The 14,446-nt window shown below is 41.4% G+C and overlaps 1 protein-coding gene across 3 annotated transcripts in view; it reads right to left on the minus strand.

The window, feature by feature from the left end:
* The window catches only part of SPEF2 (sperm flagellar 2), an 85,875-nt gene that overhangs the window by 18,743 nt on the left and 52,686 nt on the right, over positions 1–14,446 (minus strand). For 2 of the 3 annotated variants that reach the window (XM_083402601.1, XM_083402600.1), the window contains exons 26-31: positions 14,041–14,215; positions 11,978–12,221; positions 10,871–10,990; positions 10,458–10,596; positions 9,601–9,830; positions 376–482 (exon numbers count right to left, since the gene is read on the minus strand). In XM_083402601.1, the coding sequence (XP_083258727.1) occupies positions 376–482; positions 9,601–9,830; positions 10,458–10,596; positions 10,871–10,990; positions 11,978–12,221; positions 14,041–14,215 (1,015 nt within the window). Of the gene's footprint in view, positions 1–375; positions 483–2,966; positions 3,862–3,960; positions 4,085–4,179; positions 4,389–4,478; positions 4,697–4,792; positions 5,941–9,600; positions 9,831–10,457; positions 10,597–10,870; positions 10,991–11,977; positions 12,222–14,040; positions 14,216–14,446 lie in introns of those variants that run through there. The other variant, XM_083402599.1, reaches the window with a different exon arrangement.

Genomic DNA, 14,446 nt, shown 5'->3' on the forward strand with positions numbered 1-14,446 from the left:
ATCTTTGCAGATAACAAGCTGGGTTTATTCACTAGTACTGTTGTGTACCTGATCAATTTCGTAAACAAAAGAGATGTATGCAGTGCAATCTGTTTTGCTTCCATAGTCATTCTTTTTATGCTAACTACATTTTATTGTTTTGTGGATGGCTAATGTAGTTACATTTAAAAATGTTTTTGCTGTATTTTACCTCTTTCTTTTTTAATCGTAAGGCCATTAGCCCCCAAAGGCTATAAATTCTATAATAAAGACATGTATCCTATTCTAGCAATGTAAGCATCCATTTAAAATTGTAAGCATCTCAATTGTACATCTAGTCAACACAGCAAATGACTGTCAAAAATCACAGGAATAGCGGACACAGTGAGCACTCACATCATAAATGGAGAGGTGTAGCCAAGCATCAGGAAGCGAGTTTGAGCCAAGATTCAAAGTAATTAAGTCATAAACAATGTCAATGAATGTTTTGCTTGGTATTAAACCTGGACAAATGACAAAAGAAAAGTATCACATTGGGACTGATATGAACAGTTTAAAATCTGTTGTAATCTTAAAATCTGACTTTTCCTGCTGAGGCATATCACATCTACCTCTCGTTTTTATCTCCTAATTACACAAAGACTGTAATTGCACACTGTAATTGCACTTCCACACCGCAGCATGGCTTTTTTTGGTCAAAAATTCTATGTGTAGCCATACATGCTGTACAATTTACTCAATAATAATACAATAAGAAACTGAAAGCACAATCCTACGCATGTTTACTCAGGAGTAAGCCCCAGTGTGTCAATGAACATTCACTGTGTCTACGATTCTAATTTCTTTTTTCTTTAGAACTGCAGGATAATTGGTTCCTAAAATCAGATAGGAAAATGTATGTATAGCACTGTGCAAATTAATTTGAGTCTTTCCTGACTTTGTAATGCAAACAAGCAGTTTTTTCTTTGTTTTTGTTTTGCCTGATCCATTGCAGAGGTACGAAGCTAATGATGGGAACTTGTATGAAACGCAGCCATGCTTAAAGGCAAATTCTGCGCACAACTATTTGGAGAGTAGGCCATGCTGAATACATTGCCATTGACTTCCGACTTCCAAGCAGGCGTATGTAGGATTGAGCTGCTTGCCTGCATGTTTTTTCTTATAGGCATTTGAACTGAAGAATGTGCAGCTTATGAAAATCGCATTATTCTGCATTGTGGGTGACCATTTGGGGAAGACCCACAGCTCTGTGATAGATCATCTGCTTTGCATACAGAAGGTCCCAGGTTCTGCCAGTTAGTGCAGACAATTCTGATCAAAATGGTCTTGGCTTGTGACCCAGCAAGTCTAATGTGGCCTGCCGGTTAGATACTGCAGCCAGCAGCCTATGTTTTGTCATGAGCCCAGGGGGGTTGTTGTAGTGGCTAGAGTGTCAGCCTAACTCCAGGGAGAACTGGGTTCAAATCCCATTCAACTATGAAGATGACTTGAGTGACATTGGGCCAGTCTTAGCTTAACCCACCACACAGGGGGGATTAAAGTCGAAGGAGGCCTTGAAAAGTGGGATATACATGAAATAAAGTTGGGGGAGATCTGATCCAAATTAGGCAAGTTGTCATTTCATATAATTAAAGCTGAAAGCCGGCAATGTGGACAGTGGATCCTTAGAGGAAGTATGAGATGTCTGCAGAGGAATACAAGCTGCTACAAGTAAATAATGTAAACTTATTTCTATTTTTTAAAAAGAGAAGCTCCCATGCAGCACAGATTTTAGAAACTACGGATAGATGCTTGAGCCAAGCAGTTTATAGAATAACAACTTAAGAATTATAATAGTGGATTTCCACCCAATGCAATGATTTCGTGAGAGAAATGATCATGAATTGGGTACTATTACTGTCATCCACAAAAATGTTATACATTTTAAAATGTGTTAAAAGCATGCGCTTTTAAAATTATAAATTTTAAGAATGTATTTCTCTACAGTCATTTGACTGCAGTGCATCTAAGTGGAAACCAGTATTTCCATGGATGTTCACTATGCGAAACAAGTTGAAAAACAAAGGTATGGGGGCACCCATGCAATTTGTGCCCCATGGATTCTTCTCTGTCTTCTTAGCTACCTCTGCCAAGTAGTGACTATGGAGGGAAAAGGGAAATGGGTTTGTTCCTTTACTGCTGCTAGATAATGCACAATGACCTCTTGGGCCATGACTAGTTTTAGCAAGCTCTACATTGGTCAACCAGTTAATCAAGCTACGCATGCATCCAAAAGTAGTGGCGTTCTACATCTATGGCTGCAGCTATTGAATCTGAAAGCATCAAGGTACAAGAGATGATGCTGTGATACCTTCTGGAACCAGGAACATTTAAGATGTCTTATCCGCAGGTGATATCCTTGATGTGTAAAGGAGGCAATATCCTCAACTTATTTTTACTACAAAGATATTTCATTCTGCATGTTTCTGCTGGCACTGAAAGTCTCATCTCTTCTTTTCTCTTGTTATTTTGCAGATAAGAAAAATTAAGTGTCTTGGCATCCTTCGTAGTTAGGCGCTTGATAAAAAGTGTTCTCTTCCATTGCTTGTTTTTAATCCAGTAAAACACTAAGTAGAACAGTTGCGGCAATTAAGAATGAAGAAATGCATGAATGAATACTGCGACTCTTCGGAACAATTTTGGAAGTCCAAACTATTGAGGGAATCAACCCTTATTTCCCTCCCACAGGCAATTATTTTTACATGTCAAATCTCCAGAAGAATGAAAATGAACAGGAAATCAGATGTCAGTAAAAACAGTACAAATAATTGCTTATCCATAATAACCCTAACAGGAATAAAATAATTTATGTAATACAATACAGGATAATAAACAGTTATTCCAAATTATTGTTTTCATTGTTCAGTATCTAGCCAGAATCATAATATTCCTAAACACTTGCTATAAATATATTGGAAAATTCCAAGCACATAGAAAGACAGTGATAAATTAAAATCAATTTAATAGCAGCTTAACAGAAAGAAGGAAGACTATGAAGTTCCATCAACGAGTCAAGAGCGTAAACTTCAATTTATAAAAATGAACCATACACACACACACACATATATAGACAAAAATGATACTTGGTAATTTCATATGTCAATCCAATACCACATATTTCAAAAGTAATACCTGATAAGCATATTCTGACAAATACCAAGCAGTTTGAAAAGAAATATACAGTTTACAGCTTTCCCAAAAGATATACTTCTTATTTCTCTCCCTTCCCATCTAAATGCATGTGTTAGTTTCATGACACATTATATGTTCCATTATAATCAAGAAGTATATAAATTTTGGTTGAATGAATGAATGAATAAATAAATAAATAAATAGAAATTGTCCAGTAAATAGTTACCAAAAAAAAAAAAAAAAGGAAAGGAAAGGAAAGGAAAAGTCAACAGACATTATTAAAAATATTTGAGGAGATAGCTGGAGAGAGTGTTTCACATCTAATAGCTTCCAAATGAGCTTTCCCTTTCCCTTTCCCATTCAGAGTCAGATGAACAATCTGGTGTCTCAGGGTTGACCACGCCCTGCTCAGCCTGTAGTCTCCTATTCCTTTGTGAGGAAATATTCCACAACTGGATAGCCTTTTGGGGGTCAAACTTCTTGATATCTGGAGAATTCATCAGAATGACCATGCGATCGGTCATGCTTTCAAACACCAGCTTTGAACGTAGCCTCATCATTGTAAGTTTCATCTGACAGAAGCCTCGTGCTGCCTCGTCCGAACTGGCAGGTAGTGTCAAGACAAGATCTACCAGAGTCAAGATGTTTGGATATTTATGAGAATAATCTGTGTTCACTGCTTCCCATGTCAATCTCCGGATGCTCTGATACCTAGAAAGGATAACAACTGTTACTAAATGTGTTTCTCCCACTGACATATTCAGAAAATTCATTTGAATTTCATGTCATCTTGCTTGTTATTTATTATACCTATTATACAGCTCTGCTTTTAACATGTTCCATTCGGTCTCCACTTCATAAACCTTCACGTTGGCACATTCCAGGACCGGCTCATAATACTTCGTCAAGACCGACACTTCCACTTCACCAAATTCTGCAAGAGGTTGAATATTAATTTTAAAAGCAAACAAACCACCCATGCATTTTGGAAAGAAACAATCCCTTTGGATGTAGTCTGGTTTTCTGTACCTGGTTCAATTTTGTCCGGCCACAGCTTAAAACTTCCAATAGCGCTTGCTCTCAAAACATCTTCGCTAGCATCACAGAAGCAATCGCGCAGCTGCTTCAAAAGATTGCTTATTAATTCTATCCGGATGGCTGACATGTCACCATCTCCTACAAGCTGGTGACCATGAAAATGTGTGATGGCCTCCACCAGACGCTCCCTTGGCCCCGATCTGAAAAAATATTACATTTAACGAATGTACTGTGTGCCTTTGATTTGGATACATCCAGTTAATATACAGTTTTGGTTAAGCATATACAACCTTGTTCGATACATTTGGAGTGTTTCCAGTGTTGACTGGCTTGTTGCGAACACATCTGCGATGGAAGAGTTCTGATCCTGGGCAACGCGGGAGAGGATGTTGAGGACGTTAATGACATCAAGCAAAAAGTGAGAAAACTTGACAATGTCTGTTTTCAGAAGAAGCTTTAAGAGGTCTTTGGCTTTCTGGTGATTTGAGGAACATGGTTCTTCTTCTACCTGGATGCAAGAAAAACAAGTCAGTAGAGCAATGACCAAACACAGGTTTTCACTTATTATTTCTTCAAATCATGCTTGGTTTTAAAGAGCCTTTACCTTACTCATGTGTAGGACAAATGCTGGGTATCCTTTCAGAAGGATCTGAAGAGCTGTCTGTAGGCGAAGAAGCCATCGTGAACCACCAATTCGAGAAGGAATGGATGTTCTCAGATTGAGATCTTCATAGACTAGCTTGAGGCCATTCTTGTTCAGTGGAGAGTTATAATAGTAGTACAGGTTTTGCAAGAGCTCTGTTAGAATGGTGTATAGTTGGGTGCTTTTCAGTGCTGCCTTGTAAGCTATTTCAAGGTGATGCACGAGGCAATGCACACTCTGAACACATGGCTGGATTTCTTTTAACAGTTTAGCTACCCCATTGCTTTGTCCAACCATAATGTCTCCACCACCACTTCCGAAGCCAACAAGTTTCCTTGCCCAGTCTTGGCTTGGCAAATTGAGCTGCAAACTGGTCTGTAATGTTTGCACAATGGCATTCTTCACAGCAGCTGCATCACGTTTGTCTACTGACTGAACTCCAACAATCTGGCAGTGGATCTTCCCTTGGAGTGCAAAACGTACGTACACCAGGGCAGCTTCTCTTATTGTGCTGTCTGTAACGCCATCACTAATGAGCGAGAAGAACTTGCATTTTTCTAATTTCTCTTTCAAGGCTCTTCGTTCCACTTCAGCAATGAAATGAATAAAGATCCTTGCTGCCTTGTCATTTCTAAATATGGAACCAATATCCACTCCTTTCATATCATCCAGTTTACACATCCAGTCCAGGTCTGTGATGGGGCGTCCAGTTTTGGCAATGGCGTGGCATGTTCTGAAAAGGTTTTCTATTCTTCCTAAGGTTGTTTTGCTCATGCTCTTTAACATCTGCTCAGTGGTAGCTGTGTCTGGGACAGAGCCACTGGCTGCTTCCATACAGGTAGCCCATGCATGAGCTTCACTGTTGTGGTGGTCGTTGACTAATTCAAGTACAAAGTCATCAGTCCCAGAACAAAAATTGTGTGTTTTCTCCCCTAAATCCACGTTATGTTTCCGACACAAAGCACAGTACATGGTGCCCCTCTCACTGTCATGTTTTAGCCAAGGGTACTTTGACAGCCATATTTGTTGAAACTGGTGATTCTTTTCTGGTTGTTTTTGGATGCCTGGAGTTGTATTCTTGCTTTTAAATTGTTTCAGTGCTGCTATGGCTATAAATATTTTAAATATAACTCAGTATTAGGATGCATTATTATTGTGGTTGCACACAACTAAAGATAGGCATGAATAAGTAGCCTAAGTGGCTAAGATCACATACTTGGAAGTAAGTCACAGACAGACACATTACCAAACCTATGAATATGAACCTCAACAACTCATTAGGTTCACCTTAAAAATGAGGCAAGCACTAAAACCTCCAAATTCTTCTCCGGCTCAGGTTTTAACCTCAACTGCAGAATTCCCTTCTACCCATATGACTGCTGATCCAGCAGCAAAAGCAACACAGACAGGAACTCTCCCTTTCCCTCCCCCTATCTCTGTTCCACCTCCTCCCTACCCTGTGCCTTGAACACTGGGGAGTGCAATTTTCACAGATTGCTAGACAACGTTAGTTGCTCACAGGAACTACCCCCCCCAACATTCCAGGTGTCAGGGATGGTAGGGAAGAAGAAAGGAAGGAAAAGAGGTGAGGCTAGGAAGAACAAGAGCCCCCCCCTGAAATCCCACCCCCCATTTTGCTGCTGTAGGTGGAGGTTGGTGCAGGGGAGAGAGAGCACTCCCTCCACCATTTCTGAAGCAGCAGCAGTCATCAGCTAATGGTGTTTGAAGACTGCAGGAGAGTGGCTGGTGCTCTTCAGGGCTGCCTTTCAAGCCTTTTTAAGACAATGCACCTTTGAACACTTGGCTGGATTTCCTTTAATACCTTAGCCACTCCATTGGTTTGCCCAACCATAATGTCTCTACCATTTCAAATTCTCAGAAAAAGACAACTTCCCAAGCACTCTCCACTTTTGCCCATAAGTACCGATTCCAATCCAAATCAATCCTGGGGGCGGGAGTTAATTGACTCCACTGCAAACAAGTCCACACAATTCTAATTAAGAGTGTGTTCAGCATCAAACTGAAAACCAACGGCAAAGCAAAGAACCAAGAGTACTGATTGCTGCAACTGTGCTCTGTAAGAGGCCAGAAGGGTTATCTTTCCTAGGCAATGGAAATGTCCTGATGAAAAAAACACGTTATTAAGATAGTCAATGTTCCACTTAATGCCATTTTCTTTCCTATAGGAAGAATCAGTAACAAGGCCATTGGCCTCTTAAGCAAATCTGGGTGCTTTCCATGTTGCTAGCTAAGCTTCTCTGTATGATCTAATCTTCCTTTGTGGCTAAAAGTACTCTGAAGCCACAGATATTGGTTGATTCTGAGTCAAAATACTATTTGGTACACAGAATGTAAGTTTCCTTCTACCGTTTCCCTTTTTTCTGCTGACTTCCTATATGATACTATTCAGCAAAGCTCTACAAATCCTTTCTGCTTGTTCATGCAGTACTTTTGAAGGGGTCTGCAAAGGCATATAGTGTTCTTACATATAAAAATGTCAGAAGATCTCTTATTCCTAGTTCAGATGGTACAACAGTGTATTACACCCTGTATCAAGTCGGAGGCAAGCAAGGAGGAGAAGGACCTCTATGCAAATAAATCTAGAGCTGAGATTATATCAACAGGGCTTGGCATGGGGAGCTGCAAGGCTGTCTTTGACTGATACTAAATATCTACCCCCTGATAGCTTTAGGCTGGGCCAGATACAAACAAGGACAAGGCTCCTGAACTTTTTAATAGTTGAGTAGAAGAGGGAATTTTCAGCAGGTGCAGCTTGCATGGTGAACTATAGCTACAGAAATCCCCCCTTCCTCACAACTATCAAAATGTGCAGGACATCTGCCCACTTTTGCACCTGGCTACTCCAGATAGCGCAGGGGGCGCTGTGGGTTAAACCACAGAGCCTAGGACTTACAGATCAGAAGGTCAGAGGTTTGAATCCCCGCGACGGGGTGAGCTCCTGTTGCTCAGTGTCGTTCAGTCTGGACACTGAGATCCAGCGCCAAGGGGCTTCTGGCAGTTCCCTCATTGCGAGAAGTGAGGTTACAGGGAACCAGACAGAGGGCCTTCTCAGTAGTGGCGCCCACACTGTGGAACACCCTCCCTTCAGATGTGAAGAAAATAAGCAGCTATCCTATCTTTAAAAGACATCTGAAGGCAGCCCTGTTCAGGGAAGTTTTTAATATTTAATGATGTACTGTTTTAAACACTTGATTGGGAGCCGCCCAGAGTGGCTGGGGAAACTCAGCCAGATGGACGGGGTATAAATAATAAATTATTATTATTATTATTATTATTATTATTATTATTATTATTATTATTATTATCAGTCCCTGCTCCTGCCAACCTAGCAGTTCGAAAGCATGTCAAAGTGCAAGTAGATAAATAGGTACTGCTCCGGTGGGAAGGTAAACAGCATTTCCGTGCACTGCTCTGGTTCACCAGAAGCAGCTTAGTCATGCTGGCCACATGACACGGAAGCTGTACGCCGGCTCCCTCGGCCAATAAAGCGAGATGAGCGCCGCAACCCTAGAGTTGGTCACAACTGGACCTAATGGTCAGAGGTCCCTTTACCTTTACTCCAAATAGCTTGCTACAGACCAGCATTCCCCAACCTGGTGCCATTCTGTCAGCTCCAGTAATATTTCTATCAGGAATGATAGAAATTGTGGTCCAAAACATCTGGAGGGCACTGAGTTGGGAAACCATTTAATAGACCACAGTCTCCTTTGGGAAGAAGGCAGGATAGATGTTTTGATGCTAATGCTGATGGTAAGTTGTTACCAGGTCAGCGTCAATATATAAGAGCATATCTACGTGTTCAGAAAAAGCACATTTTACAGCCTGCTTCCAGGCTGATGTGGCCTGACCTCCCTGCACAGACTGTGCAAAGCAAATCAGGAAGAATGCTCAATTAACAACCTTTTAAAAAAGTAATGTTCTAAATGTAGCTCGGAATCCTACTCAACCTTTCCTGGGAGAAAGCGCCAAAAAAGCAAAGTAGGGCTTACTCCCAAGTAAACATGTGCAGCAGGGGTTGCCAAACTTCTTGGTCCTGTGGGCACATTTGCAAAGTGGATAAACTGATGTGAGTGCAACGTGCAGGCCACAACTCTCCCCTCCTCAACTGTAATACTGCTGCCCCAATTGCTCCCAGTGCCACAAACAGACTGTAAAAGTCTTATATTGGCTAAGGAAGGAATCTTTCCAGAGTAATTTAAGGAGGAGGATAGCCATTGTAGACACCAGGGAAAGCCCCACATCGGTGACCCATGATGTAGAGCAGGCTTCCTCAAACTCGGCCCTCCAGATATTCTTGGCCTACAACTCCCATGATCCCTAGCTGCCAGGACCAGCGGTCAGGGATGATGTAGTCTCAAAACATCTGGAGGGCAAGTTTGAGGAAGCCTGATGTATAGGAGAAGACTGTTGATGTATGGGGTAACCTGCATGGCTCATGAGTGTTTTGACGCTGCACTTAGTTATAATTGAAAGAAGAATTTCCATATACTGGAACACACCATTGAAAGAAGTTCCAGAATTACTGCTAGCAGGGATATAAAACTGTTAGTAGCTTTATATCTCAAGTCAGTATTTAATGGCAGAGATCATCTTGTTATTGATCGCTGTTAAGCCACTCTGTGTGTAAGCCTTGGTGTGTGTGTATGTGTGTGTGTGTGTGTGTGGAACAGGATACAAATACTTTGGGGAAATAAACAATAAATAAATAACTTTTTGAAAACAACCATATGTAGGAGGTGATTTCTTACCTTTAGGTGCCACCTGCAGAAACTGCTTATGAAGCGTGCTAAGCTGCGAAATAGTTAAAGTACCATTTGTAGGCATTTCGACTGATGGAGGACGAGGTGGAGGAAGAGGATCCGGAAAGACTTTGACATCACCGTTAATGTAAAACTCTACGCCTTCCAGAACTAATTCATACTGGATCTTGGTAGAGGTTTCGATGTGTTGGCGGGCAACCTCGGTTAATTTGTCGACACTGTAAGGATACACATTTAAGAAACAGCGGCAGAGGGGTTAAAAAGCTTCAGCAGGAGCAGCTTGTCTGGTGTGACACAGAGCCACAGCAATAGCTTCTCTGCAGAAATGTTGCCTATTGAGAGAAGAAGGGGGAGCAGCGAGGTGGTGGCAGATGCCAGGCAAGGGCACCAAACTGGCCTTGAGTTGATTACAGGTGAAATCCCAGAAACATGGAAAGAGGCCTATATTACAGTAATCCCAAAACAAGGTTCAGATTTGCTGCAAATTAAAAACTATAGGCCTATTTCTCTGTTAAACAAGGATTACAAGTTGTTTGGAAACGTATTAGCTAACAGATAGAAAAATATACTAAATGAGTATATGCATCAAGATCAGGCAGGGTTTCTTCCATGTAGACAAATGAAGGAGAATATAAGGAATATTTTGAATATAATAGAATACCCAGATTGGCCTTGAGTGTGCCTCTGTGCAACTCCAACCTGAACACCACCTCACATGCTCCTGTAGAGGCTTGCACGAAATTCCTCTTTCCTCCTAAAACCTCCCGCATTACCTCGGGGTCCCTTCCAAATCTACAGTTCAATGATTCCATTATTCTAATGCTTTCATCAAAATTAACCATTACCTTGCCATTTCAGCCAAGTACCTCTCCCCAAGCCATTTTTCCATATTCCTGTATGTTAATTCTGCTTTCGTTTGCAGATCTTCAGTGAAGGCGAGTGCTTTGGCTTTCAACAGCTCAAGCCGAGATTTTGCAGCCTCCGCTGTTTTAAGAAATTTAAGGCCTAGTTTAGCAACCTACAACATGGTTTCACTAGGTTTCAAATCTTATCCAGGGTTATGGGGGTAAATAATGGATAGTGTTAAAAATGGTTAAGCATAATGCCCACAACACGTTCAAGCAAATGCTGCTGTAGCATTTTGAATATTGAAAGCAATCCGTGGTCTTTCTTTCCCACTATTTTCCAGCTTAAGCATTCCCTAAATTGCAAATATGGAGCTGTTTCTGAATTTACCTGATTGAAATTTAATGCATACCTTCATGTTCCAGCGCAGCAAAATATTCCTGCTTCATTTTAAGCCTCAGTTCTAGCTTCTTCAGTTCCTCCGGGGATAAAGGAATTGGCGTTGGCGTTGGCTCTGGTGGAGAATGAGAGGCTGCAAGGAGAAGCACGTATTTTTACAAATAAAAGAATCTGCAAATTTCTGTATGCATAACGCTTACACCACTGTTAGCCTAATAGGGCATTTCACAAAATGAACGCAACTCAAAATGTAGGTAAAACTGAACTTGTCAACATTTCAGAAACAGGATCTGAAATTAGAGGCAACAAGAGACAGCTTCACTTGATCATGATGTAGTGTGGCATAGCAATCGCAGCATCAGACTGGGACTGGGGAGACCTGGGTTCAAATCCCCACCCAACCATGAGGCTTCCTGGGTGGCCCAGGGTCTTTCTCAGGCTCCCACCCTCACATGGTGATGGTGAGGATAAAAGGAAGGGTGAGAGGTAACGATGCATACTCTTTGGACGAAACTCAAGCTATAAATTTAATAAAGAAACAATGCTTGGAAAGCATTTCAGGACAGTTACATCATGCAACCAGCACACTCAGGTGCTTCCTAAACTTAATGCATAAACTACTCACATGTAGGACCTATCTGAGTGCAGACCAGATATCTGGTTGTCCCCTGGTACGGTTGGTTAGGAGGAAATATGGTAAATGGCCCAAGGTCACCCAGTGAGTTTCATGGCTGAGTAGGGATTTGTCCAGTACTTCTAACCACTATATCACAATGGAAGCCAATTAAGAAAATCTTGTTTTTTTACTGCAACCTCAACCTTGCCAAAAAAAATAAAAAATCTGTCTGGCTTTGGATACATGTAAGGCCACTTCTCAGCAAGGCAGAAATATTCACAGAAATAAGAGGTGGGATGTGGGTGGCGCTGTCCCTGAACTAACTCCTGAAAAGGGGGACCGACGTGTGTACAGGCTCCAGTAAGGGTTATACCTTAACTCCCCTCCTCTGTTTTGCTGGGCATGCAAAGTTTTGTGTGTGTGTGTGTGTGTTTTTTTTTAATGATCAAACACAATTGTATTAATCCAGAATTCTCCCTTTCTTTTACCTTGCATCTCATTTACCTTTCTTTTTTCCTTTTTTGCCTTTGGCATCTTTGCCTTCCTTTCCTTTGGCATCTTTCCCTCCTTTCCCTCCTTTGGCATCCTTTCCACCTTTGGCTTCCTTTCCTCCTTTCCCTTTTTTCCCTTTCCCTTCTTTCCCCTTCTTTTCTGCTTGGGAAGATTTTTGGCGCTCTTTTTCTTTCATTTCTTGCTGAAGCCGTTCTTTTTCTTCCTCCGCCTCTTTTGCTTGTATTTCAGCTGTAACCTTAATTTTAAAGGGTCACACTTAAGTAAAAAAGCAGCAAGAGCATTTTGAACAAAACGATTGTTGTTTCATGATTGTCAATAACCAGCATGTTGTTATGAAACAGACCACTTAACATTATAAACTATTACTTCTCTATAGAAGGGATAGGTTGGGATCCAGAGATCATGCGGTGGCTTCTGAACTTTCTCCTTCCAGTCCCCAAGTTGCTCCAGGTGGTTGGTGGGAATCTAATATAACTGCTCCCATACTCTTCTTCTGCTCTTACATTCTGGAAACGCACAGGCTGTAGCATGGGGCCTTCAACCAGAGAATGAATGGGCAGATACTGGAGACACTCCCTTGAAATAAGAGGAGACCCTTCTGCTCATGTAAGGGACTATTTGGATGAGACCCATAGGGCTTATATAAGAACTGCCTTTCCCCATATAAACCAACTCAAACTCTGTGTTCATAATCTGAGGTCCTTCTACATGAGGTGCCTCCTCCATGTGAAGTTCGGAGGGTGGCAACACGAGAACGGGGCCTTTTCTGCAGTGGCTCCCCGTTGTGTAATGCTCTCCTCAGGGAGGTTCATCTGGTGCCTTCATTATATATGTTTAAGTGCTAGGCAACAACATTCCTCTTCAATCAGGCCTTTGGCTGATTAATATTTACAGTCTATTCAATGTGTTTGTGGGAGAGGGGGCTATTGTTTTGTTGTTTTTGTTTTAACGACACATTTGTGGTTTTATCTTGTATTTTTGTCTTGTGAATCACCCTGAGATATTTTGATGAAGGGTGGGATATGAACCTAATAAATAAATAAATAAAATAAGTAAGACAGACCATCCGTCACAAATGCACATTATCTAGATTACGGATCATCTGCAGGCTTTGTGGACTCCAACTCCCATAATCTCTGCCCTTTGGCAGTGTTGGCTGAGGCTGATGGGAGCCCGAGTCCAATAAATATTTGGAGAACACCACACTGGCTATCCCTTACCCAAATAAGAGACAGAGAAACATACAGCATAGGGCATGGATACAGACTTGCTCTTCCATGAATGGAAGCATCTTCAATCCAGTGGGGGCTCCTGCTGATGGTGAGAGTGGGGAGAGAAGACCGGTTTTTGCTGTTTATACTTGCGCTGCTTTGAAAGGCTCACCAACCTTCTGCATATTTTCGAAGAGGTGCATGGGGCTTCAAGGGGAATCAGTGAAAATTGCCTCCCCTTCCCCTTCTGCCAGTGAGAGTATCCTCTCAGCAGCAGTCCACTCATGGGATCTCTGCAGCCAAGTAAAAAATCATTTATGTATGATTTGGGGGGGGGGGGATAACTACAGCTGTTCCGTGATGAATTTGACTTTCACACTGTTTCATCATGTAAGAAACTGATCAAATTTCAAAGAATTTTTTTATCACCAAATTCTCTATAGAGATGCTTTTTTGAGATATTGAAGGGATTCTCTGAATAGGGCTAGCACATTTATATAATAGGCAAGAATGCCCAATTAAAACTGTGAAAATTTGCACAAATCAGAGTTTCTGTCTTCAGGGGAATCCTTAAAGAGAGAACACTGCAGAAATCTTGCACTGGAGTCAGCAAAACATTTATCATGATGCTTCCAAATTGCCTCCATGGTCAGAGGCAGGTTGCTCCATGTTGGAAACTGCAGAATTTCCCGAGTGCGGGTTTCTTACAGGCACCTGGCTTGCCACTATGCAAACAGGATGCAAAAGGGGTCACTGGCCTGACCCAGCAAGCTCTTCTTACATTATTAATGTCTGTATCCAGATCTCTGTTTGAACTCTTTTAAGACTTGTGGCTTTTCTTACCATGTTGGATATTGTGGCTACAATATTGTGCCACATCTCAGTAATCTGTTTTTCTTCTGGGGCAAAATTAAAGATTATGCTTTCAGAAAACACATCATCCTTCATCTTGACTGGAATTGCTTTCATCTTGTCCTTTGGTTCTGGAGAAGCAGCTCTGTGAACACTCAGAGGAATTCTTAAAACAGAAAGAGGGGGGGGGGAAACAGATTTACTTCTGCATTTCTCAAAACTTAAATTTGTTTATTTGCTCTTTAAGAGAATATTTCTGTTAATTATAAAGGTCTCATACAAAAAATTACAAGCTGGTTCCCATGCAGGCCTGTTGTTTACGTTCTGCATAGAAATGGTGCATGGGACAAACCTCAAGTTTCAACATTCTCCCATTATGTGTAGGACATTTAGTATA

Source organism: Podarcis tiliguerta, assembly GCF_965153285.1.
Source record: "Podarcis tiliguerta genome assembly, chromosome: 11".
NCBI classification, from domain to species: Eukaryota; Metazoa; Chordata; class Lepidosauria; order Squamata; family Lacertidae; genus Podarcis; species Podarcis tiliguerta.